This window comes from Cydia strobilella, chromosome 25 (genome assembly GCF_947568885.1).
Source record: "Cydia strobilella chromosome 25, ilCydStro3.1, whole genome shotgun sequence".
NCBI lineage: Eukaryota > Metazoa > Arthropoda > Insecta > Lepidoptera > Tortricidae > Cydia > Cydia strobilella.
In genome coordinates this window covers 9,335,242-9,362,116 of record NC_086065.1, presented here as the reverse complement: position 1 = coordinate 9,362,116, position 26,875 = coordinate 9,335,242, and the positions used below count along the sequence as shown (strand labels likewise).

Sequence of the window (26,875 nt, the reverse complement as noted above, 5' to 3'; positions counted from 1 at the left end):
CACAAATTAAAATTTGAAGTTTGTCTATACAAGCTTATAGGAACATTAATAGTTACCAATTTATTACATTAGGGCTAGAAATTCATTTCAACTTTCGACTGCCTAATTTAATATTTTATTTACCCAAAGGGTTGTCCTTTTATTATTTTACAATGGGCCATAATTTAAAGTGAGTTGACCTATGATCTTATTCTTTGTATGATGCAGCAACGAAACAGAATTATTAACAAAATGCAGAAGTTACAGAGGGTGACTTTGAAAATCACTATCTACTTATTTATTTATTTAATTGTATGGCAAAAATAATATATTGTAAGAATAGAAACAAATATAAGAAATTAAATGTCTACACTAAGACCATTCAGCCACTTTATGGCTTTGTAGCTCAGGGTGTTCAGGTCTTCGGGAGGTTAGCGACGTAACGCGATATAAGGCAGCCTTGGATTATGTGCTGGATGGTTTGGGCTTCCGCACCACAGCCGCACTATCTACTAAACCTAAAAATACTTTATACTTTGGCAACACCATACTACTGCAACACTTACCAATTACTTTACTGTTGCCAGAGTAGAAACTGCTGGTAGTTTAGTACATATTTGCAATTTTCAAAATTATCCACATATTAGAAATTACCCCAATGCACCTTACGGACAGAGAGTTAAATAAGTAAATAAGTTAAATGAATACCATCACAATGAAATGATCTCAGACAGAATCAAAAGCTTTCATTCTACTTAATTACACACAATAACTAATTAGTGCACTTAAAATTGTAACAAACAAAAACACTTCATAAAGGCACTTGCAATTATTAATTTGAGATTTATCTGAATGACATAAAATTTAAAATTGCTTTGTTGCCAGCAGGGACCGGACAACCCTTTCCGCGATAAAACCCTTTCAATGGGCAACACTTAAACACGGCTAACACATTGAAAGACTTTCCCTTTTGAACTGCAAGCCCATTCATACCTTTACCTTTGACTAACCCTTACCGAAAAGCTAACCAAAAATAAGGCTAGCCCTTAATAAGGGTTACCCTTATCTTTAAGCGCTTTTTATAAAGGTTTCCCTTTGCGGGAAAGAGACAGGATTAGTATATATCTACGGTAGTGTATGAAAAGGAAAGAAAATACGTGCCTAGTCAAAGAACGCCGCCGTCGCCGCCGACGATCGCTCGGATTCTATGTAATGTGTGCTTTATGAACAAGGTAGACGACTTAAATTAGCACGCTTATATGCTAAAAGGGAAGCCCTTTATAAGGCTAACCCTTATAAGCAATATGCAAGGTGTTGGTGAGCGGATGATAAGGGTTTTGTAAGGGTATTTGGGCTACCGATTACTCAAATGTGGTAGCTTTATATAAGGGTTTTTAAAAGCAAAACAAAGGGTTTCGTCTGGAAAAGGGTATGGTGAGTTAAGCCTTATGCAATACCCTTATAAAACCCCGATAAGGGATAGCGGGCCGGTCCGTGGTTGCCAGCATTCATAAGAACACTGGAAAATAATTAAGGATCATTTGAAAATGACTTTTAAGGCACTTCAAAATAAGGCATATTATGTTTGGCATATCAATAATGTGTTTATCTCAAAATAAAACATATTAGTTCAGCATATTGTTCTCCAATAGATAATGTAGTTGATTGTGAAATCAGTCTTTTAGTGGAATAATGCACAGATGAATAATGTGAGGATCTCAAATATTGTGTAACACTTTCACTTTCTGATCAGAGTATAGACCATAAGCTGCACATAAATTAACTGCCTCATCCGATGGCAAAATGGTTAGTGCACTCTTATGGCTCCAAATAAAGTTGTGCCAGAATGTTTTTGGGGGAATTGTGTAAGATATTATTGCTGGTGACTGATGTGGTGTGAGTAGTGGTAAAATATGCCTTAAGAATAATGTTTGAATATACTATTAAACTATCCATAACAAACAAGGTAGTAAAATTCGCATTATGGTCTCGAAGTTTTGCCTAAGTGTAAATTTATTAGTTTGCTTTAAGGGGCTACCTGAGGTTTTCATCGATTTTTGACAAGTTTTGAATCGTATCTCCTACTTTTGCACTACATATAGAATTATAAGACAAGCGGCTATAAGTTCTTCAATCTTTTATCTCCATTTTTGTCTACCGGATTGTGAAAAAAATGAATACTTATTTATTTATGATTGTTTTAAACATTGTCTAAAAAAACTTTTTTCGTATCTCGATTGCTGTGAAAGATCTTACTTATACGAAATCTACATATTTGGGTTTGTCTTAGACGTCTCTAAAAATTGGTCTAAGGTTTTAATTTTAAACTAATTAACACAAAAGTTATGGCCAGAAAACCAGTTTTTTGGCCTAAAATTGTTCAACTTTGATGCCAAATATTTCTAAAACAATGAACTTTGAAGTAAATATGGGATACTATATTGCTAAAATCCGTTGCTGTTAATATTATAAGCTACAAAAAACATTAGAAAACTAAGGGATTCAAATCGAAGGTCATTGGGGCATGGGATCCCCTTAAGATGTAGTGGACCGTGCTTACATAATGGTTACATCACCATTTACATTCTCATAACATGCGCTCAAAACTTGAGTCATAAATAGCCTCCACATCTTAAAATTTTAGCCATTTTATGTTTTCATTTATTGATTCATGTTTAGTGTCATTCCTGTTTTTTTATGTATATATGTATGTATAAACTCTTTATTGTACAAAACACAGAACCAGGGACCGGACAACCCTTTCCGCGATAAAACCCTTTCAATGGGCGACACTTAAACACGGCTAACACATTGAAAGACTTTCCCTTTTGAACTGCAAGCCCATTCATACCCCTACCTTTGACTAACCCTTACCGAAAAGCTAACCAAAAATAAGGCTAGCCCTTAATAGGGGTTACCCTTTAAGCGCTTTTTATAAAGGTTTCCCTTTGCGTGAAAGAGACAGGATTAGTATATATCTACGGTAGTGTATGAAAAGGAAAGAAAATACGTGCCTAGTCAAAGAACGCCGCCGTCGCCGCCGACGATCGCTCGGATTCGAAGTAATGTGTGCTTTATGAACTAGGTAGACGACTTAAATTAGCACGCTTATATGCTAAAAGGGAAGCCCTTTATAAAGCTAACCCTTATAAGCAATATGCAAGGTGTTGGTGAGCGGATGATAAGGGTTTTGTAAGGGTATTTGGGCTACCGATTACTCAAATGTGGTAGCTTTATATAAGGGTTTTTAAAAGCAAAACAAAGGGTTTCGTCTGGCAAAGGGTATGGTGAGTTAAGCCTTATGCAATACCCTTATAAAACCCCGATAAGGGATAGCGGGCCGGTTCCTGCACAGAACACAAATATGGCACAGAAATAGGCAGTACAAAGGCGAACTTATCCCTTTAAGGGAAGGGGGGGAGGGGTTTATTTTATCTCAGATACTAAAATAACAGTTTACTAAAATTATCCTACAGTACTGTAGCCACACCACAACTTACAACCTGTAGGTATGTACGTGGGTATTCGTAGGTTTCATTATAGGTATACTGCATTCCTTATGCAGATCAAAGATAGATATAACTCCGTAATAGATGGATACAGTCTAAGGAAAAAACGTGCCTCGAAAATCAAGAAAATTTGAGATGGCGCCACTAGTTTTGGCCTACTCTCGTAAAGAGGGCGTTGACTGTTTCGTTTGTTATTTATAATTTTAACGCATACCAGTGAAAGAACATGGGTCAAAATCATATAAAAATAATTAATGCAAATAAAAAAAACATTTCTCCATATTTAAATACATTTTAACGTATTTTTGTAAATCTTCATTTTTAGTTTAAAAGTATGTCGATAGATGGCAGTGAATTTAAAGTGGTTACAAAATTTACTATGACAGTACCGCTCTATCTTATTATATCCTCATTGTGCAGATGTAATACCTACAGAGTACGCTCGCAGTTTACGATGCCTGGCCCTTACATATCACGAACATTTCCGAAAGGCTTATATTGACCGGGATATAGACCGTGATTACCTTTTGAATTGTTTATGAGCTACCGATATCTTAAGTCACCCGTGAACAAGATGCATGTAACTGCGTCGAAATATCGCGAGCTCATAAACAATTCAAAAGGTGATCACGGTCTATATCCCGGTCAATATAAGTCTAGTGAAACTAACCGTGAATCATTCAAATCTTATTTTCGAAATGGCCTATTCTCGGACGAGGCAGCAATTTTTAGGGTTCCGTACCCAAAGGGTAAAAACGGGACCCCATTACTAAGACTCCGCTGTCCGTCTGCCCGTCTGTCCGTCTGTCTGTCAACAGGCTGTATCTCATGAACCGTGATAGTTAGACAGTTGAAATTTTCAAATGATGTATTTTTGTTGCCGCTATAACAACAAATACTAAAAAAGTACGGAACCCTCGGTGCGCGAGTCTGACTCGCACTTGGCCGGTTTTTCCACTTTCCTTTATTTCTAAGCTTTGTTGGTAGTCAGATCTTATCCCATCCACATTGTGTCCCCGCGGAATACCGAGTCCCTATATAGCCTAATTTAACTGTCGCAATCGCAACCGTGACTCACTTATGTGAGCACTTAACAACTTGTAGGAACAAGGTAAACACGGCAGCGGTGCAAAACCGGTGCGTAACAAGATTTAACCTAATCAAACTAAACTGAAATGAAAATAGTCCAATCTGGTCCCAACATAGTTTGTGTCCCTACAGAATACTGTGATACAGTCACAGCCGTGACTCAGACTCGTGAATCTCGTGACTTCGCATCCCGCTCCTAACAAGGCGAGCATACATCGCCAGGTATGTTGCAATCCCACTGCAGCGGTGCAAGCCCGATGCACAGCAAGGATTAACCTAAACAAACAATTGTGATTGAAATAAAAGTATTCCAATTTTGTACCTATTTTGCATTGATAAGTGGAAAAAGACCCAAATAAGTTAAAAATTAAAAAAAAGTAAAAAAACCGGCCAAGTGCGAGTCGGACTCGCGCACGAAGGGTTCAGTTTACGCAAAAAACGACAGAAATACACATCATCTGTGAAATACAGTCACAGCGGAGTCTTACTAATAGGGGCCCGTTTTACCCTTTGGGTATGGAACCCTAATAAAAAAAAGTTGTTTGTGAATAAAATTTAGAGACCACTTAGTTTTGGTTACAGTAATAATAAAACTAAACAACACTTTAACTTTCCTTCACGTAACTTTGTTATTAACCTCACCCGCTAATTAATAGACATTAAACACAAACCGAGGACCACATAACTTTTCTAAACAATTAAAACACCAGTTTTCAACACATACTATATTCCGTTTGCATAGAATTCATAATTGCTTGATTCCCTCTGCGATAACATCATAGTTCGTTACGAAACTTATGGAGTTTAATTATTGTTCAGTCGCCAGATATATCGGAGCGGCCGAGGCACTCTAACGCCGTGACAATAGAGGCGTGTTCAGATATTTGTGAGCACATTGACCGCTCCGATATATCTGATGGCGACTGTCTCATCGTCAATACAGTTGACTGACAATTTGAACCTATACAAGCCAAGACATAAGGTCCTCCGAAGGCCAGTTAAGTGTTGTTAATGTTATGTTAGTAGTAATAGTAGCCTACGCAGTACGCACGTCGCCGGCTGCCTGACTAGAATTTGTTTTGAATTGACTTTACAAGTATTGAATCTTGTTTTCTTGTTAGCCTTGTCTTTTATTACTTTATGTGTTTATTAAGTATGCAGTACTGTCACCAGGCTGTATCTCATGAACCGTGATAGACAGAGACTAGACAGTTGAAATTTTCACAGATGGTGTATTTCTGTTGCCGCTATAACAACAAATACTAAAAACAGAATAAAATAAATATTTAAGTGGGATACCTACTCCCATACAACAAACGTGATTTTTTGCGTAATGGTACGGAACCCTTCTTTCGCGAGTCCGACTCGCACTTGGCCGTTTTTTTTTCTTATTATTACAACTTACAGCCAGTGTAGGTACTACCTACTGACAGCAGTACTCCTGACCTGACCATTTTGTAGGGCTTGTGTGGTTGCAATAAAATTCATGAATGCTCAATTAAATTAAAACTGTGTCTGGGAAGTACGTCAGCAATGTAGGCGGCTGATAAAATCACGGCCAAGTAAGACTTAAGAGGAAACGGGGCGGCCGCTTCTCCATACAAACGTAGTCCCCATTTTCCTCTCTGAATATTGACATTATGGATTTATTTTTTACATAATTTGATGTATATTAACCATAGCTATGCCCCTACGTTTGACTTTTTTCGATTTTTTGTTTAATGTAAAAATTAGGAGCGAAAATAAGATTTCATATACATTTTTAAATGCTAACTTTTATAATGACTAAAAATTCTAAAAAAATATACGTAAGGGCAAGGGCATAGCTGTGCTTGATATACAACAAATTGTGTCAAAATATTTTCAATAATATTAATATCCACAGAGGAAATGAGGACTAAGTTTGTATGAAAAAGGCGATTTCGCGCGGGTCCTCCACTTTCGTCATAGCTCCTACCTATGGCTTCAAGGCTGATATTCCACACAAGATTGAAGGTCCTCTACTTGTTGTAGGTAGATTTAACAGTCGTCATTACATCGAATAATTATTTTGTTAAGTACCTACTCGTAGTAGCTGTCTAGCTGTAGTGGGCGGGTTTAAGGCAATCTATAGGTAGTAATCATTATTTTTACACCACGTCGGTGCAAGCTCCAAGCAAGCATACAAATCACCTGATGGTAAGCAATTAACCTGCCTCTAAGCTTTGCGGATTCTCTTCTCGGATTCCAACGTCGCGAGTTCTAGCCTCGTCCGAGGCACTCATTCCATTTTTCCTTTATTGCACAAATTATGTGACATGATGTTATAACTGTTATAAGTGATGTATCGAAACAACCATTTCAGTATACTCTTCAATTTCGCCATCTCTTTGCCAAAAAAGGCGTCACATTTGCAAACAAAGAAAGCATATTGTTTGTCGGTTCGTGCTGGTGCTGAGTCAGTCGCTAGCCGGTTCGTTGCTCGGCTGGTTCCTTTTGCGGTGCCGTGGGCGGCGGTGGGCGCTTGTAAATCGTTGTAAATGTATGTACAGAATTGTATAAGGAATTTTCTGGTTTGTTATTTATTCCTTTGTATAGACACATGTATAATGGGGTACAGGTAGCACATTGGACTGGCCATTGACAGACTTAATATTAATAAGTACTGTGAAATAAGTATTGTACCTAATACGAGTTTCAACCTACGAATTTTAGCTCGTTAAAAACCTTTTAGTTGGCTCACGACAAGTCCTTATGAACACTGTTTCATTAGAATTGAATTTTTTTTAATCAAATAATATTTCATAGCTTTTAGTGTGTTATTTTTTTCTTATTCTTCTTCCTGCCCTTATCCCAGTTTATCTGAGGTCGGGCCTCTCTTTGTACATCATCGCCATATTCATATTCTATCCTGGGTTGTTATTGGTGTAAGTTTCTGAGCTTTTAAATCCTTCTCCACAGTTTACCACTATGCGTTAATTGTCTAAACGAATTAAGTTAAATTTTATTAATGATATAGCCAACGAAACTATAGAATAATTGTAATACTGTGCTATTAGGTTCCAATTTCCCTATCAATCGACAATCATTATATTTGGTATACAGGGTGGAAATAGATTTTGGGTCAGTGAGGGCAGCTACCAGATCCCGTGTTGCTAGGCGAAAATGGTCTTAGGAGACCTTCCTTCATCATCATCATCATCATAAATTTTTATTTGCAAGAACACAGTTTTCTTTAATTTCTGGCTTTTTTGTACATTACCGAAAGTTGACCCCAAGGAAACTATTGATACTAGATAGAAATGGAATCGATTGACATAAAAAAATACATGCAAAAAAAACTTTTTTCATTTTCATACAAATTGTATGGGGAAAGTTTTTCTCGATTTATGGCTTTTCTAGCCGGAGATTTCTTTTTGGACCCATACAAGCTTTTGATCCTGGACAGGAATGGGATCGATTGGCATCAAAAAAAAAGTTTGTCAAAAATTACAATTTTCTCGCATCCTGTATGTTTTTTTCCAAAATCTGAGGACCCGTAATAATATAGTCCAGAAGCTGACCGGAACAACCTGGGGAGCCAATGCTGCGTGCCTCCGAACAACTGCTCACGCGCTGGTCTACTCTTCTGCAGAGTATTGCTCACCTGTGTGGATTAACAGCACCCACGTTTCAGCTGTTGACACGCAACTGAACCAAACCATGCGCCTCATCACAGGCTGTATACGCCCTACACCTACCTACTGGCTACCTGCCCTCAGTAACATCGCTCCACCTCACCTACGCCGGGAGCAGTGCCTTTACCGCGAGCTCGATAAGCTATACGTAGAGACCCATCAACTTTACTCATCCACGACGATGTGCTCGCCAAGACTGATCGCAGGCTTAAGTCCCGTAATCCACCACTAGCTAATAGGTTAAACGACATGGACCCCCTGTGGAAGGTAGAGAATGCCTGGCTCAACGAGTGGCAATCAAATAAGGCGCCAACCGACTTCTTCGAACTAAGCCCCCGTACTAGACCTCCAGGTTTCACTACCCAACGACGTGTCTGGTGTCTGTTGAACCGCTTCCGAACTGACGTGGGTAACTCCGCATACCACAGGAATAAATGGGGATACTGTGAATCGGCGGCATGCGGATGTGGAGAACCGGAACAAACTATCCGTCACATGGTGCTAGAATGCCCTAACACCTAATTCGGTGGCAACTTGGAAGAGCTCAAGACCTTGACTGGGAAAGCCGTGGATTATTTTAAGGATTCTAGTTTTAAATTTTAATTTTATTATGCAGAGACATGTAAAGATGTGCCATACGATAAATAAATAATTAATTTGAAATCGAAGGAAGGTCTCCTATGGTCTCCTAAGACCATTTTCGCCTAGCAACACGGGATCTGGTAGCTGCCCTCACTGACCCAAAATCTATTTCCATTTCCACCCTATATAGTATATATATATATATATATATATATATATATATATATATATATATATATATATATATATAGTATGTGTATATATATATATATATATATATATACTATATAGCGTTAGGCATTACGAGGCTATCTCAATTCCACTACTTGTAAATCTTGTAATAAGCGTGAAGATACGTCATATTACTTGATCGAAACAACAAACAACATAAAAACAACAGCCACTGCATTGATAATCGCACCGTGATCTTATCTGCGTGTACGCACGGCGGAGACGCACGAGCGCGTGCGCGTGCGATTGTATTGTATTTGTATACTTTGCCTACACGCACGCAGCCCGCAGGGTTACCAGTGTTACCACATCTGATACAATCTGGTACAAATTTCAAGTCTTTTTGATTTCTAATAGCGCAATTTTTTAAATAATCTAAATCGTCCGGTTGTTGAAGCTTAGGTACAATAGGTACATTAAATTTATTTATCTGTGAAAATGGTGAAAAATCATTTAAAAAACGTTTAAACAAAAAAATAATTATTGAAAAACGTTTGTCAAATGTAACAAATCATTGATAATTATGATAATCGTTTGTCCCTATTCGTCATTTTGACATTTCTGTTTGCTAGAAAAAGACATAATTTAACATTTAATTACATTTATTTATTCTTATACATACAATACTATTACAACATACGTTTCTAAGAGGTTGCTAAGCTAAGTTTTATGAATAGGTACGGACTACGGGGGAATCAATATATTTTTCGTTGACTTATCTTTTGGTCTAAGACTTAGACTCTTAAGTGGTAAATGGTAACCCTACACGCAAATGTGTATAGGGACCGTGCGCGCGTTGGAGGATCTGCCATCTGTGGCCTAAATGGGGAACATAAACTTGACATTGCCACTTCATGTTAAAGCAGGTGCTGCCCCCTACAGTTTATGCACGCTCCCTATTCAGATTGAATGCCCGGGGGCATTCTATACCTCAAAATACACACCAAAGTTCATAAAATCGGCGATCGATTTCTCCACGCGATGGCGCGCGATGGCCTATCAAGCGTCACCATTAATCGCATGCGATTTGCAATACATTGTGGCATTTGATTTGATTTATGTTATTGATTGAATCCATTGCCCCTTCTTAACCAGCATGCCAGCATCAATTAACTAAAATCGCATGCCATTTGTTGCAATGTTTATAGAAGCTCTCATGTGCGTGCGCCGGTAATGGCACATAACATAATAGCGGCGCGTGCGACTCGTGCGAGGAATGATAATACGGTATAGTGATCCCAGGCGGATGGGCTCGTGGAACAAGTAAGTTTACATGCACATAATTGAGTCCCATTAACATAAATTAACAGCCGTCAAAACTGTCAGTAACACAGCTTTATAAAACGTTTAATTGTTCATAGGTACGAGTATATTACGTTCCTCATTATTTGGAATTGATTACCGTATTCTATGGTCTCTTGCAACCCTACAGTTGCGAGCGCCTCTCTGTCGCTCGAATATGCAAGAGCGATAGAAAGGAAGACGTTTTACAATTCTTTAATGTACGAACCGCGAACGAAGTTTGTGCGACCGAGAGTGAAAACTTCGTGGTTCGCGTTAGCCCCTCCTGGTCCTCGGGTCCATAAGTTTAGGTATTCCTGCATTCATAAGCCTTTTCGTATATAGTCCTGTTTGGCTGTTTGGCAATGGCATTGCTTTGTACTCGTAACACGCGTCATTGATAAGCGCAAGGTCGTATCTCGCCATCTGACGTGCACCGCGTGCACCAATCTATTGTTATCTCTCAGCCGTGACTTTGATAGCACGCATTAATCTACATCGGGAGCTTGGTCAAACTCAATATGCGGTTACCAGAGAGCATGACGTTGGTCCTCGGGTCCAAAAGTTTAGAGACGCCTGCATTGCATATTTTTCATTCCCGAGTACTCACACTCTATTTTTTTAGACTAAAGTCTTCTGCAGAAGCGAAGAGCTTTCTAAAGAAGATACACGTTTGCAACATATCTAAATTGCCTTCACGCACATACAATCCGCGACGTAGATAAACAAAGGATGATGCAGATAACATAGAACCTTCAAAATTTATAACGAGTCATTTTGGAACACACTGCCAACAAAAAGATCTCTGAAATGTCTGAAATCTCTGAGATGTCTGAATTGTATGTCACAATATGGGGCTTGTCCTGAAATAAATATTATTCATTCATTCATTAATTCGAAAGTCTCAAATATCTGATTAGAATTCTTCTAATTGGTCGACTCTAATTTACAGATAATAGATAACGTTCTCACGACATACTCGTATAATATGTGTTCCCATGACACGGTTCAGTTCGGTTCAGGTTAAGAGCACTAGGTCGTGGTTAAGAAGTTAGGTTTATTAGCACATACTTAGATGAGGAAAAGGTATGTTTTTGCACTACACCAGGGAGCTCATGGGTTTCCGAACAAAGGTCCTGGCCCGGTCCACGGAACACAGAAACTGCACAAATTCATCTATGGTGGCCTCGGGTCAATAACTACAGCAAAGGCAGCAGGGCGGAAAATATTTAGCGGACACTGGGTGTCCAGCCAAGATGAGCGAACGATACGCTAGTCTCTTTATCGCACTAATATGTAAGAGTGATAGAGAGAGATTACCGTTTCGTTCGTTACGGCGCAAACGATACCCATATTGGCTAGGCTCTCTCTCTTTCGTTTATACGACCAAAATTACGCTCCTCTGGCTTCAGCTTCACCCTCTCATTCATAACATAGCAAATCTCTGTTAAATTTTGAATCTTTCTAACAAACACCAAAAAGTCAAAGTGACTGATAGGAGTGATAGCGACACACGATTATCAACGGTTTGTTAGATTTGACAGACGATAATGCTGCCATCCAAGATAACTATAAAAAGTATTTTTTATCCCGGTAATAATGGGAGTTCACTACATCAATGTTATGCTGTGGCCTGTAAGGAAGTAAAAAATACTTTGATTTTCATTAGAGTTAGACCAATACAAGTAAAAGTCTGCAACGATTTTCATAGAATTTTCACGTTTAAAATAACACTTGCACTGCGTGTTCTGTAAAAATCGCTGCGGACATCTCGTATAGTCTGTCTACTTGTCTAGTCTGACTAACAATTTTGGCTTTCGGCCATATCGTCCTTAGATCATAAGATTGATTTGTAAGTAAGTATAGAGATAGAGATGTCTATTATTTGATGAGTTGATGGCTTTGATGAGGATTGTGATTGATCTTAAATGTTACTTAATCGATGAAAGGTCAAAGACCTGAAAGACTTGCCTAATCTGATCGTTTGTACTATTTCTTAATGTTTACAAGTTTTACGACAGTTGATAAGATTACGTAGAATTTACTGCTGAATCTATAAAATATCCAGTCTATATCCATCGCTAGGTAATTTATGGTATCAATAAATGAAGTTGGTATTTATTCCATTCTGGTCACGATTCGGTTATGTTAGCTTTGCGTGATGGAAATATTGAATAAAACAGACGTATGTCATGTTTTTATTAGTTCTACACTGAACATTTAATTGGCATTTGCGACGTTATTTAGAATATTTTTACTCGTACTTGAAACTCATTTACTCCGGTAAGTTATGTATGTATACCATCAGGTATAAGACTGTAAAAGAAGAAGACTCCCAAAATTCCATTTTTCAGTTTGCTAGAGGTTTTACAGTTAGCATCAATTAAATACTCGCAGATAGCGACGGCTAAGTGGCAAAATATATTGTGACACATCCTTTATTTCTATGGTGTCAATATCTGTTGCTATAGTATGTACTGCTTTGGGACACTAAGTTTTAATTCAAGACCAATAAGGCCAGAAACTCGTCACTCATCACCATCATATGATGATGGGGCCGATGGGAGTCATGAGTCGCAAAAGTAGCGGATGTGAGTGCGAAGACCGCGGGAGCAGGAGGCGCATTCCGCTGCGCATGAGTCTATTGTCGCGACGTGAGTCAGCCGGCGCCAGCGCCCGCGCACGGTCTAATGTCTAATCGGCTATCGACAGGGGTGAATAGGGATGGCGGGTTGAATAAAGATAAAAAATCCCCGCTCTGCAGGATTACAATCAATGCTATTGATTGATTCCCGCTCGTCTTTTATCTTCTCTCATCTCTGCCTCGGTGTAATGGCGGCCTTAAGTATAAGACGAGAAGTCAACAATCATGAAGCCATGATGTCACTATCAGTTCAACCGTCACCGACGTTGACTGATGTCACCATTACTATTATTGATGTCATTTGATGTGATGTTCCTAAGTTCATGTTCAGTGGAGCGGGAAGGTCTCCGATTAGAAGTTGTCTCATCATTGGTCTGTTGTCCAGGGTCTGTTCTGGATGGATTGAAAAGGGAAGTTAAGAAAAACTATATTCTGGTTCTTTTTTATTTTATATAGGATCACAATAGGAGGCAAACGAGCAGACAAGACGCCCATGAACACCTGCAATACCAGAGGGGTTGCAAGTGCGTTGCCGGCGTTTAAACTGGTGATTTTTAGTTCTTCAAATGTTCTATAAACAATGTGTATGCATTCGGAATGGATGAGTGGATAATGGCTCCTGTAATTTGCGGATATTTAATAGTTTCTTACCAAATCGACTTGTATACTTATCATTATTCATTATGCAAATTACATTTAGGATTTACATAACATATGTAATAGTTACGAGTGTAATAAACGTTTAACATGTAACATGGAGTCCACCGTAAACCGTGACCCATTTATTTTCGCCGTGTCATCTACCGCATAATGACGTCTGTTAACAAGCTTACCGTATATTATAGATTAGATAGTTAAATGTCTACTAAAATAATAGAGCCAATTAATGGCTGATTGGGGATTTTGGTTTGAGAGGGCCTTGAACTCAATGAGAGGGTAGGTTTGGGTAGGGACTAGGGACCCTAAAATGTTTCATGCAGGGACTGGTGCTTTTAGCGAGGGGGCTAAAACCGCTACTGTATCTAATTTACATGTAACATAATGATGTAGTCCACGGTAAACTGTAACTGTTACACTGACCTATTTATTTTCGCCGTCTCACTTACCGCATTATGACGTACTACATGCTCCGTTGTTTTGATACTACCAAAGATAGATATAACTCCGTAATAGATGGATACAGTCTAAGGAAAAAACGTGCCTCGAAAATCAAGAAAATTTGATTCTCGTTCAGAGGGCGCTACTAGTTTTGGCCTACAGTCGTATAGATGGCGTTGACGGTTTCGTTTGTTATTTAACAATTTTAACGCATATCAGTGAAAGAACATGGGTCAAAATCATAAAAATAATTAATGCAAATAAAAAAAATCATTTATCTATATTTAAATACATTTTATCGTATTTTTATAAATCTGCATTTTTAGTTGTAAAGTGTGTCGACAGATGGCAGTGAATTTACTGGGGTTACAAAATTTACTATGACAGTACCGCTCTAGTATAAGTTACTCCATGATACTACCTATCGACTCTTTTCATGTGCCGAATATTGGAAAACTTGATAATAATAAACTGTAATACATGACTACATGTGTGATACTGTCTATTAGGGTAGACCCTATTACTAAGACTCCGCTGTCCGTCTGTCAGTCTGTCCGTCCGTCTGTCTGTCTGTCACCAAGTTGTATCTCATGAACCGTGATAGCTAGACAGTTGAAGTTTTCACAGATGATGTATTTCTGTTGCCGCTATAACAACAAATACTAAAAACAGAATAATATAAATATTTAAGTGGGGCTCCCATACAACAAACGTGATTTTTTTGCTGTTTTTTTTTCCGTAATGGTACGGAACCCTTCGTGCGCGAGTCCGACTCGCACTTGGCCGGTTTTTCATGTTCTATGCCGTGCTCTAAGTTTTACTTATAAAACACTTTTCATTTTATACACAAAAGAGCATAAAGATGAAAGATGTTTAAATTTTCATATAAAGTGTTTTCATTATTCTTGAGTAGGTATTCGTTTTGACAACAGAGTCAACAGACTGTAAAGGTTTGTTTACACGGCATAGAATAGAATAGAATAGAATATAATATAATAAGATTTTATTTATACAAACAAACAAGACTTTACATAATTTAAAAGAAAACATAAAATAAGATATAAATAGAAAAAGAATAATAAGATAGGATATTTGTATAGGATAATTCTATTATAGTTTTTTGATATGTATAGCGCTGTTGGTTTTCCATGTACCAAAATAAAATAAACGATTTATTAGGAATATAGCCAACGTTATCAGGATGGACAGAATATACTAAGAATAATTAAAGTGGATTAGGAAAAAAAATATACAAGGACTTTCTACAGAGTTCTGATTATATACTCTTGAGTCTGAAGTGAATAAGTAGTACCTACATTAGTGTGGCTACCAGCAGTTTGGCACTGACATAAACGCTATCGGGAACGTAACTTACTTTCTATGCATCTCGCTCGCACTCGCATATTAGTGCGAGCGAGATGTTACGGAAAGTAAATTACGTATACGTATATGTCAGTTCAGTTTTGAGACTGTTAATGTCAGTGACTCATGGTACAGTCAAGGGCATAAATATATATACATTCCCAAATTTTCAAAAATATGTGTACGCTCTTACACCTTAGAGTCCTTAGACAATAAAGTCGTGTACACATATTTTTGAGCCATTTGTCTGGATCGATATTTTTGGGTGGACCTTATGCGCTTTGTAATAAGGTTTACAGGTGTTCAGTTAACAGTGTGGGCGATGGTACGGGTACCGAATAATATGTGCCATTTTCAACCAAAAGGGTACTTATTGTCGGTTGTCAAAAAGGCACTATTTCAATATAGTTTCAATTTGAAATCAACCTTATCGACAAGCGACAATGTGGTACCTTTTTCTTGAAAACGTCACATATATTGACTAGAAACTCTCCACTCAATTAATTTTTTACGCCTCCTTTAGAATAGATATGACAGCAAGTATCGTAAACGTTTATTTGTAAACCATTGATAAACTTTAACAATGCCAGTTAAAAGGAAACGCAACGTTAAAGTCGCCTTTGTCCACTATCCACTAAGAAAGCGATTTCCACAGAACCGGTCATTACTCAATATTCTCAATAAGTACGTTCTACTCAAATCCATAACAGCTTATCTGCACTGTTTTGCAGATATTATGCCACAGCAAACAGTCAAGGGCGTAAATATATATATACATTCCCAGAGTTTAAGAAATATGTGTACGCTGTACGCTCTTACACCTTAGACAATAATATCGTGTTCACATATTTTTGAGTGGTCCGTCCAGATCCATTTGTCTGGATCGTTTTTTTTGCCTTCGACTGTACATAACGGTCTCGCGTCGAATGATGATCCCCTATGACAGTTCCTTTTTATATGAAGTAGGTATATAACTGTCACGTAAAATGATTGTAGACATTTTATGGAATAGTGTAACATTTAAATAAAATAAATAAAAAAAACATTTATTTCAGGTCTTATAAAAACCCATATTTTAGTACATTATACAAAAATATAAAATAACATTAAAGTGATAAAGATACGGTAAAAACTTATTTCTTCAATTACGAGTATATTTTAAATTATGCTTAACCAAACATAGATTTATATAACTCCGTAATAGATGGATACAGTCTAAGGAAAAAAACGTGCCTCGAAAATCAAGAAAATAAAATCCATATAAAGAACGTATAATTGACGATAAGGACGCATCAGCAAATCAATAAGTAGAAGAACTTACTTTGGACTTTCGGACATTGGACGTTTGATAAAACATTCTGTCTACAAAAAAAGCGCATACGCTCTTTTAGATGATGATTTCTTTTGACAAGACGACATCGACCTCATTGGCATGTTCCGTGCGCCCACGCACGACGCACGACACACGAAACGAGGAAGTGTGGAGACGCCAGATAGTAATGTAGGTCGGGAAAATGACAAAAACACCCACAGACTATCCCTCTTATCACTGTACGAATTATCGTTTCTCTCAAGTCCTAGGAATTGGTCTTATAAATGTGTTCCTGGCTCCATCCATACTTAAATAAGCTGAGATTTGTTGTCTTTTAATTAATTTATGTTATTTATTTCACTTTCTAATGTCCTTCTAACAGCTGTAACCGTGTCCGGGTGTAGTGTGTGGGATGGCACGCTTGAATACATGCAGTTACATCAATTTATATCATCCATTCTCACTCACTTTCGATATATACAGCCAATACGATTAGGTATCAGTACATTCAGTACCCGTACCATGAGTCACTGATGACGTGTCAGAACTGACATATACGCTACGCTAACCGCTAACGTATACGTAATTTACTTTCTATACATTGCATGTTCAGATATTTTTGAGCACCTTGGCCGCTCGTATAGGTAATTTTGATAGGTTCTTAATTCATTAATTTTTTAATGGTATTTAATCAAGTAAGAATAGTCCTGTGGTTAAATCTTCGTTAGTTACCTTTACCGCCTCCTTTGTTCAATAATTCAGGTATACACTGTATTTGGCTTAGTTATCACTAATATCTGTTTGATGATGACTGTCAAAATAAGGATTGTCCTGCGGTTATGGTGGTCTAACTCTGACAAAGTACGAATAGTCTTGTGGTTAAATTGGTTTGTAAATATTCGTTCAAACAGTTCTCCTTGTTCAATAATTCAGGTAACTTAGACCCGCGACCGTGATCGATCCTCGTCAGCTGAGGCGATACGACTATTAATAATGCTCACTTGCTAAGGGTTGCTTTGCTCAGCCAATAGAAGGGCTTAACTGGGGCAGAGGCAGGCTACTATTGTCGCTTACGAAAGCTCTTTTGGTTTTCCTTTGAAAGCCGAATTTTGGCTCAGAAGATATTTAGAAATGTTTGTCTCGTTGTTTAGAAAATCATTTTACTTTAGACTTTAACTCCACAGATTTCATATGTAAAATTGAGTCATGGAACATAATCAGATCAAAAATGGGCATCCTGACATTTATTATTCGTAATAAAATTACAGCAATGCAGCATACCTACTACATACTCTTGACTTAGTCTTACTTCATACTGAATCATGAGGCGATAGTACTTTGAATTTTATTTATTTGTCCATAGTCCATTTCGTGAACGACGGAAACTTTTTGGGAAGTATTGAACTACTGCAAGCCCTCGTACTGGTGCAAGCATGACATAGCAGCATTGGTGCAAGCGAGATGCGTTCAAGTTGACGCAGTCGCCAGCGTTTAAGGCCGCGTTAAACTCATGGAAAGAGTACTTATTGCAAAGACGTATTAAGGCCCATCGATGGTCAATTGGTCAGTTAAGAGTGTCCCTGGAAGCTTGTAGTAATTAACTAATTAATATAATATTTTTGTACCTACAACTGTAACAGCACCTATTACGTGAGCGCAGAAACAAAGCCAAGAATGTAGTAAACTAGGCCATAGAATAGAAGGGTTCATCGATCAAGTTGGCTGCAGCCCAAGGGAGGTAAGCGCTCGGCCTTCGGAGACGGTGTGGCGTCCTGGCGTCCACGCTTCTCTCAGTATTGTTTAATTGTTTTTTTTTATACAAAAACAGCACTGAAACCGGGAACTGGTTCAACACTCCTACAACATTCCTGAGATCTAATACTAAAGAGGGTTTCCATTTAAAGGTGCACCTTTAAATGCATGCAGTGCGCAGCAAGTACGTCTGTTTACAGAGGGCTTGTATACTACGTAATACCTACTTGCAGAATTCTCAATGTCAGAAAATGTATGTTTAACAGCGAAAGGCTACGAATTCATGTTGTCTCTCCCGAACGTATATAGTACGTTCTTTTTCGCGCTCGCTGACTGACTGTTCTGATGACTCCTCGGAGCAGTCGAGTGGAGAGCTGGAGAGCGACCGGGCCCGATCATTGAGACCAATCAATGATCAATGATTCGGCCCTGGGGTCGTGTCTATATAAAAGTTAGTCGTTCTAGTTTGGAAGAAAGGGATTTTCCACTCGAGTTAGGCTCTCTTTAAAGTCGTCTCTCTATTCAATAAGTTTTCGTTGTTAAAAAGAAGATATCTAAGCAATTTAGGCCGTAAGTTGGTTCATTCATCATTTTGGCACCGACTCAGAGGTGAGTGCTCGGCCTTTGCAGACGCCCTGTCTTCGCTACGACAGACAGGTCGGGTCTAGAATTCCTTAGATACTTCTTAAGAACAAATCTAGAGCTTAAACCTGTGTAGGAGGGTAGGATAATACTTATCTATGTATCATACTATTTATCAGGACCATACCTACACTGCAGTCCAGAACTCGAATTATACGTGTGGATCAAGCTTTAGTGGGACTGGGCTGGGTATTTCTGCCGCATGCATTCGGAAAAGTGGGCCAAAATGACTACTGAGTGGGAGGGACCACTATAGTCACCGGAATAAAAGCAGACCGAAAAGGAGATGTCGAGATGAATCGAACTCATTTTAGATGGAATGGTAAAAAACAGTGGCCAAGTGCGAGCCGGACTCGCGCACGAATGGTTCCGTACCATTACGCTCCAAAACGGCAAAAAAATCACGTTTATTGTATGGGAGCCCCACTTAAATAATTATTTTATTCTGTATTTAGACTTGTTGTTATAGCGGCAACAAAAATAAATCATTTGTGAAAATTTCAGCTGTCAACGGTTCATGAGATATGTATGTACAGCCTGGTGACAGACTGACAGACAGCGGAGCCTTATTAAAAACCGACAGGAGTTATTTTAATAACAAAACTTCCGTGAGACAGACTTTCGCTCGACATGTTACACTCCGTAGTTCCGTACCTAATGCTCCTCGCATTATCGTGAGCTCGCGTTGGCGGACCGGCGCAGACTGATTTTAATATATTTAATAATACGACAGGAGTTATCTTATCTCTATTAGTTTATAATTTTCCCTTACCGCCATATTTGGATTTACAGCCCCGTGATGAAAAGAAAGTGAGCACTTGAGGTAATGCGGTGACGCGGATCGATTGCGGGTAACTTGCCAATAACTAAGCTCTTTCTACTTTACCAGAATTCATACTAATATTATAGATGCAAAAGTAACTATACAGAGTTCTCTTCACGCTAAACCGCTGGGCCGATTGAGATTGGTATTGAGGTAGTTTGAGGCCCGAGAAAGCATAGGATATAGTTTTTATCCATCATGAATATCATGATCCCGCGCAGACAAAGTCGCGGGCAAAAGCTAGTAATATAATGATGTGATAAAGAATTATCGTCCATAAATATGTGGCTTTCTTGTGACTCATGTAAGATAAATAAGATCAAAGAGCGCCAGATATCAACGTCATTTGCTGCAATGCGTATCTATTAACCGACATTAATACGTAAAACAAACATTTTACCATTAATTCTGTAGTACTTTAATATCTTTGCCGTCCACCAATCCCATGATAATACTGTTTACATTTATCATATACCTATTACAATGAATCATCGTTATAATTAGCATTGCATGTTTCGCGAGTGTAGGGTTATTAGTGCGGGCGGTGAACTGTGAGTTGTGAGCCAGACCGGTCATATAATTGGTAGTGTCATTGCAGGCGTGGCGCAGGCGCAGGCGCGGCGGTGACAAGTCAGGGTAATTGTTTTACAAAGACTGCACATTTGAAGTTAACTATGTAGGAAAAGTAGTCACCAGTAATAAAATGGTATACAATGAAGCTCGCAAAAATATGTGACATTGCATTAGTTCGTAAGGTATAAAAGCTCGTCATATATTTGTAGTGTAAGATATTATTGTACTAACAGCAAAAAAGTAAACTGACGGTACGATCCGTACAGACAATTTATTTGTTATGTTGGTGATATATGTAGGCTTTAGGTTGGTGCATCTGGTGTGAACGGTCTCCAGCTAGTCACCTATCGTTGGCTCTATCTATGCCAGTTGACATTAGGTTGGTGCATCTGGTGTGAACGGTCTCCAGCTAGTCACCTATCGTTGGCTCTATCTATGCCAGGCGACATTAGGTTGGTGCATCTGGTGTGAACGGTCTCCAGCTAGAGTCACCCATCGTTGGCTCTATGCTTGTTGGCATTAGGTTGGTGCATCTGGTGTGAACGGTCTCCAGCTAGTCATCTATCGTTGGCTCTATCTATGCCAGGCGACATTAGGTTGGTGCATCTGGTGTGAACGGTCTCCAGCTAGAGTCACCCATCGTTGGCTCTATGCTTGTTGGCATTAGGTTGGTGCATCTGGTGTGAACGGTCTCCAGCTAGAGTCACCCATCGTTGGCTCTATGCTTGTTGGCATTAGGTTGGTGCATCTGGTGTGAACGGTCTCCAGCTAGAGTCACCCATCGTTGGCTCTATGCTTGTTGGCATTAGGTTGGTGCATCTGGTGTGAACGGTCTCCAGCTAGTCATCTATCGTTGGCTCTATCTATGCCAGGCGACATTAGGTTGGTGCATCTGGTGTGAACGGTCTCCAGCTAGAGTCACCCATCGTTGGCTCTATGCCTGTTGGCATTAGGTTGCCATCGAACTTGCTTTGGTTTTACCACTTTTATCTAAACACATATTATGAGCGCCTATTTTCTGGGCGTAGTATCTAGGTTACTGTCTGTATTTTATACGTTTCAACTAGGGAAAGGTTTGTAACGAGGCGAGGTGGATCGGTTGCACGCTAGGTATACCTACAGACAGGCGCACCCAATGTGCGCTTGAACTGTTTAACCATATGTGGCTATTGCCTAACACATTCAGTATGTATTTACTATACGTGCTAAACAGACTATATTAGCAAACTACTCCGATATAGACAGGAGTCTCGGGGCCTACCGCAAACATCAATAATCGAAATTGAATTATTTTTCTACATTGTCTATTCGTATTCGAGCAAAGAAGCAAATTTAATGTTAACCTGCTGTTTGTAATATTACCATCATACATACCATACCACATTACATTTTCCAAGAAACGAAACGACAGAAAAATTATAACTAACTACCGAACCTGCTCACAAAATTTCACGAGAATCGGTTGAGAAATGTGACATGCAGAGGAGAACCTCCGGACATACAAAACCATTTTTGCCTAAGCTGAAATGGAGCCCTTCGCTGACGCTCGGTTAAAAACCCCGCGCACTTACATATTCTACCCAAGTGGCGGTCTCGACTAAGAAATATCGATTATGTACATTTGCCGAGCTATTTCGGCGCATCACCCCCGCTCGATACGGGTCAAGAACGAGTCGTATTTCCAATAACAACATGTATTTGTAAAGACTTCAATTCTTTTACTACCACTCTCTTTTCTAGTTTTCTCCTAGTTTTTTTTAGGACTTGGTACCGTACCCAAACAGTGCAGGAGCATGTCCCTTATAGGGACCGTGCGCGTTGGAGGGTCTGCCATCTTGTGGCCTGAATCGGAACCATAAACATGTACATCATATGTACATTGACACTTCACGCCAAAGCAAGTGCTGCCATCTTGTGGGCTACTTTGGAAGCATAACCTACACATTTACGCCTCGCGCCAAAAATCTGACGTCTCCTGTGCTGCCCGCTGCCCCCTACAGTTTATGCACGCTCCCTATAGGTACTATTAATTGCACTATTTATTTATTCTACTGTCCGTGCCTTAACCTGTTCTTTTTTTACCTTTTACAATTTTTACCTTTGCATGCTAAAGAAGGCCGGTGTCCGCTTTGGCAATCTAATTTAATCTTTTAATAGGACCTATAGATATTTATGTAGAAAATAAGTCTCAATTTGTTTAATTAGATATGGTTATTTAAGTGTTATTTCGGTAATTTACACTCCATTATCCACTAAACACGAAGAAGTTTCAAGCGTTCGAAAACGTGAAAACTTGTTGCTATTCCAAACTTATCAAAGCACCATTAGTTTGAGGAGCGCCCCGCGTAACTCATGAATCATGGCGACCCTACCTGACACGCACCCTTCACCACTCGCCACTGCAAATAACACCCTCATACTACTTAATATGGTTCAATTCACATTGACAGGTCGATGGGTTATTATCGCTCGTGAAAAACAAAAGAACAACGATAACTTAATCGAGCCGTTCTGTTTTTGAACTTAATTTGTAGATGCTTAAGGTTGGAATTCAATTGGGGTCTTGTTTGGTCTTTAATGCCTTTTGGATTGGGTGTGGTGTTATTAGGTGTAATGTAATTTGAGTGTTATTGATTGTGGTGTAGAGTTGTTTTTGCGATGGGCGCGGTGGGGTCACGCGACGCTGCCAGGGTGAGGCTTTTGCCCAAATATGGCAAGACATGCCTGTAAGCTATTTATGGTTGCTTTTGTCATATGTGAAAATGAGCTATGAGAAAAGTACTATATTTGCAAAAGTGGCAACGACACTTTCACCTTTAAAGAGTTGCAAAGAAACAATTGAAGGCATGTTTACAAAAACAACATAACTAACATTTTTTGCGGATTTGAGTTTTTGGTATCATAGCATTCGTCTAAGCAGGATCTACACGTAGAGCAAAAGATAGTGCCAAAAAATGACCCCAATTGTCCAAAATCAGTAGAAAATAAATAAATCCACTAGTTAAGTAAGATAAATCTGTACCTCTCTGATAGAATACAAAACATAATTTCTATAGAAACTTGTTTTATTTTCTTACAAAAAGAACATAACTAGCAACATTTTACAAAAACAGCATAAGTGACGAACTTATTTTTCAATTTTTTTTCCAAAAATACTGGTCTTTGAAATGTGTAATCGTATGTTTCGGAACTATTGGCCACTTACTAAAATTACCTATACAATGTATATGTCCAATAACTAATATATAAGAAGCCATTTAGTTTTATTCGTTTCCTGTAAATTCATGTCTAGTGTAGTTATGTTGTTTTTGTAAACATGCCTTCAATTTAACTACCCCTTTGTATATCTGACGCGCTCGAGTAATTATTTTTTTCCAAATTGTCCCTTCGGTACGACCCTGACCGTGTAAACCGGCAGATTGACATACCCTTTTTATCATAGACATGTTGTGAGACTCACTACCAATATCTGACGCGCTCGAGTAACTCTAAAAATCCCCTCTTGGGCTCCCCAACTATAGGTGATAGCTGCATATGAGCATATGACATTTAATAGTTCGATAAGGATAGTGTATGTTTTTGAGCAAAAGTAACCTTAAACATAGGTTCAATAAGGTCCTTTTGAGAAAGGTCGTAGTTGTGTGTTGTGTGTGTTTTTAGTAAAATAAACGTTAATCTGAACGTACTGAAATTCCTTTTCACCAACATAAAAATGTGTTATGTTATGACCTTTCGTATCTCTGTTTCGGTTGTTGACTCTGCGAAAGTGAAACCGCTTATTATCCGGCTTTGGATACAAAATGGCGGACATTGTATGAGTTTAGGATGGAGTTACGTTTCTAGTTAGTATGTTGTGATGTGATATGATACGTGAGTGATATTTGATGTATGAGTGACGGCCGTGATGTAATTGCGCTTAATGCATGTTAGGTTGTTTACTTGAGGCATGTCATATTCAGATTCAGATTCAGGTGCCCATGGTGCTGGCTACATTCCCCCGCTGGATGGCGTTGCCTCATCTTTCACACGCAATCTTCTGGTATTAAGCTTCGGTAACTGTTGGTTACGAGCGGTCGGACCGGTGTTCCGCGAAAGGTCGAAAGTTCGAGTCTTGCCCGAAGCGGTGAACTTTTCCGTTTTTGATGGTTCCGTACCCAAAGGGTAAAAACGGGACCCTATTACTAAAGCCGGGTACTCACAAGCGAGCCGTAACCGTAACATGCGTCATACAGTAACGAGGTTCTAGTGTGTACGCGTGTTACAGTTACGGCTCACACACACACATAGACAGTTGAAATTTTCACAGATGATGTATTTCTGTTGCTCTATAACAACAAATACTAAAAAGTACGGAACCCTCGGTGCGCGAGTCCGACTCGCACTTGGCCGGTTTTTCCTTACTCGTAACAAAGATAGATATAACTCCGTAATAGATGGATACAGTCTAAGGAAAAAACGTGCCTCGAAAATCACGAAAATTTGATTCTCGATCAGATGGCGCCACTAGTTTTGGCTTACTCTCGTATAGAGGGCGTTGACTGTTTCGTTTGTGATTTATAATTTTAACGCATACCAGTGAAAGAACATGGGTCAAAATCATATAAAAATAATTAATGCAAATATTAAAATCATTTATCCATATTTAAATACATTTTAACTTTTTAACGTATTTTTATAAATCTTCATTTTTAGTTTTAAAGTATGCCGATAGATGGCAGTGAATTTACAGTGGTTACAAAATTTACTATGACAGTACCGCTCTATCTTATTATATCCTCATTGCTCGTAATATAATTAATGGTTAAGCTGTGTGTATGGCCACACTAGGGATGCCTGCGCAGTTTTACCTACAGTTCAACTGCACAGGTAAAGCTGCAATGGTAAGAAAACTGCACAGTCGAATGCCACATACGCTCCAATTTCTTTTCCTGTGCAGTTGGCAAAACTGCGTAGGCAAACCCTAGTGTGTATGGCCAGCTTAAGTCATAAGTGGGTTTTTATGACCGATAGGAATTTAATAGATCAGATCTCTCTCTTCTCGAAATAAAACTCTTCAAAAAAAATAGTGTTTAGTTTTAAGTTCATATAATACATTATGTTATGTATGTTAGTCTGTAAGGTATTTGTAATATGGGCCTTGTTGTCTGATTTAAAATTTTAAATAAATAAAAACGAGGTCTCTAAACTACAGAACCATTAATATGCTAACCCGATTTGAGCTTATCACTATTCTGCATAATTATCAAAATATCGTGGGAAAGTGTTCCTAAAGAGTCAGCACACGCATATTGAATATCAATTACATCACAGCCACGACCGTTTTTACAGTGACAGAATTAACTAATCAGTTATCGATCTTAATTATTTGTAATAAGGTTCACGAACGCTTAGTCATCTGTCTACGATGGTACACGACACAACTGGGGGCCTACCGCAAACACCAAAGTTTGCAAATTGCGGGCAACGTTCTCTGTCCCTTGAATTACGCTTTAATTGGACTCAAAAGAGAAGAATTCCCGCAATTTGCTAACTTCGGTATTCGCGGTAGGCTCCCTGTACCAAGCGTGTTTAAATTTCAACTTTATACAATATTGTAGGTATGGAATTTTAAATGTTCTGAAATAAAGATATTTTATTTATTTTTATTTAATATGGACAGAGTCTATATTTGAACCAGTCAGATCTCAGATCCCCAAAGGCGTTATTATTTTAAACGCTCATCGAGTCACGTCACCGTTTGATTGCCATTGATGTAATATCAACATCAACCGCGCGTTGTGATTTGGACTTTATGTGGCATGTCACAGGGTTCACATTTGAGGGGTTGTGTTTGTGTGATGTCCGTTTCGGGTGATTGTTTTGTATCATTGTTCCTTGACCATGACTGAGTGATACATCGCGGTTTCCGTGTTCGGTCGATTGATTCGCATATATGACAATACAGTTAGTTACCTGCACAAGTTTATTTTTCAACATCGATAAAAAACGATTTTAGACTTTATAAAGCTTTACCTGTACTGCTAATATATGTATACCCATATCCTCACATGTACAATATAAGAACTGATTCGTTTGTTACAGGGGCGCAGAGCTAGGTGACGTCAGTCTACTGCGGCGGATGCCAAACGTTGAGGTGCTAGCCTTCAGGTAAGATCCTTTGTAAAATCCGCAAACCTTACCTATTGACCAAGAGCCTGTTTATGATTGGGCAACGCTTTCCGCTCTACGCTCCAAAACGCTCAGCCTTGCCTGTTGCCAGCTCACGCACGAAACAACGGAAGCTGATAGTTCAGACTGTTAACCCTACTGTACAGAAAACAATTTTAAATTAATCTTGGCAAG

At 38.7% G+C, this 26,875-nt stretch overlaps 2 protein-coding genes across 6 annotated transcripts in view; one reads left to right on the top strand and one right to left on the bottom strand.

Annotated features, from left to right (window-relative positions):
• Positions 1 to 26,875, bottom strand: part of LOC134752769 (protein ERGIC-53) — a 182,043-nt gene that overhangs the window by 54,842 nt on the left and 100,326 nt on the right. The window lies entirely within an intron of this gene.
• The window catches only part of LOC134752655 (cilia- and flagella-associated protein 410), a 41,386-nt gene that overhangs the window by 710 nt on the left and 13,801 nt on the right, over positions 1 to 26,875 (top strand). For all 5 annotated transcript variants that reach the window (XM_063688326.1, XM_063688325.1, XM_063688328.1 and 2 more), the window contains exon 2: positions 26,615 to 26,680. In XM_063688326.1, the coding sequence (XP_063544396.1) occupies positions 26,615 to 26,680 (66 nt within the window). The remainder of the gene's footprint in view (positions 1 to 26,614; positions 26,681 to 26,875) is intronic.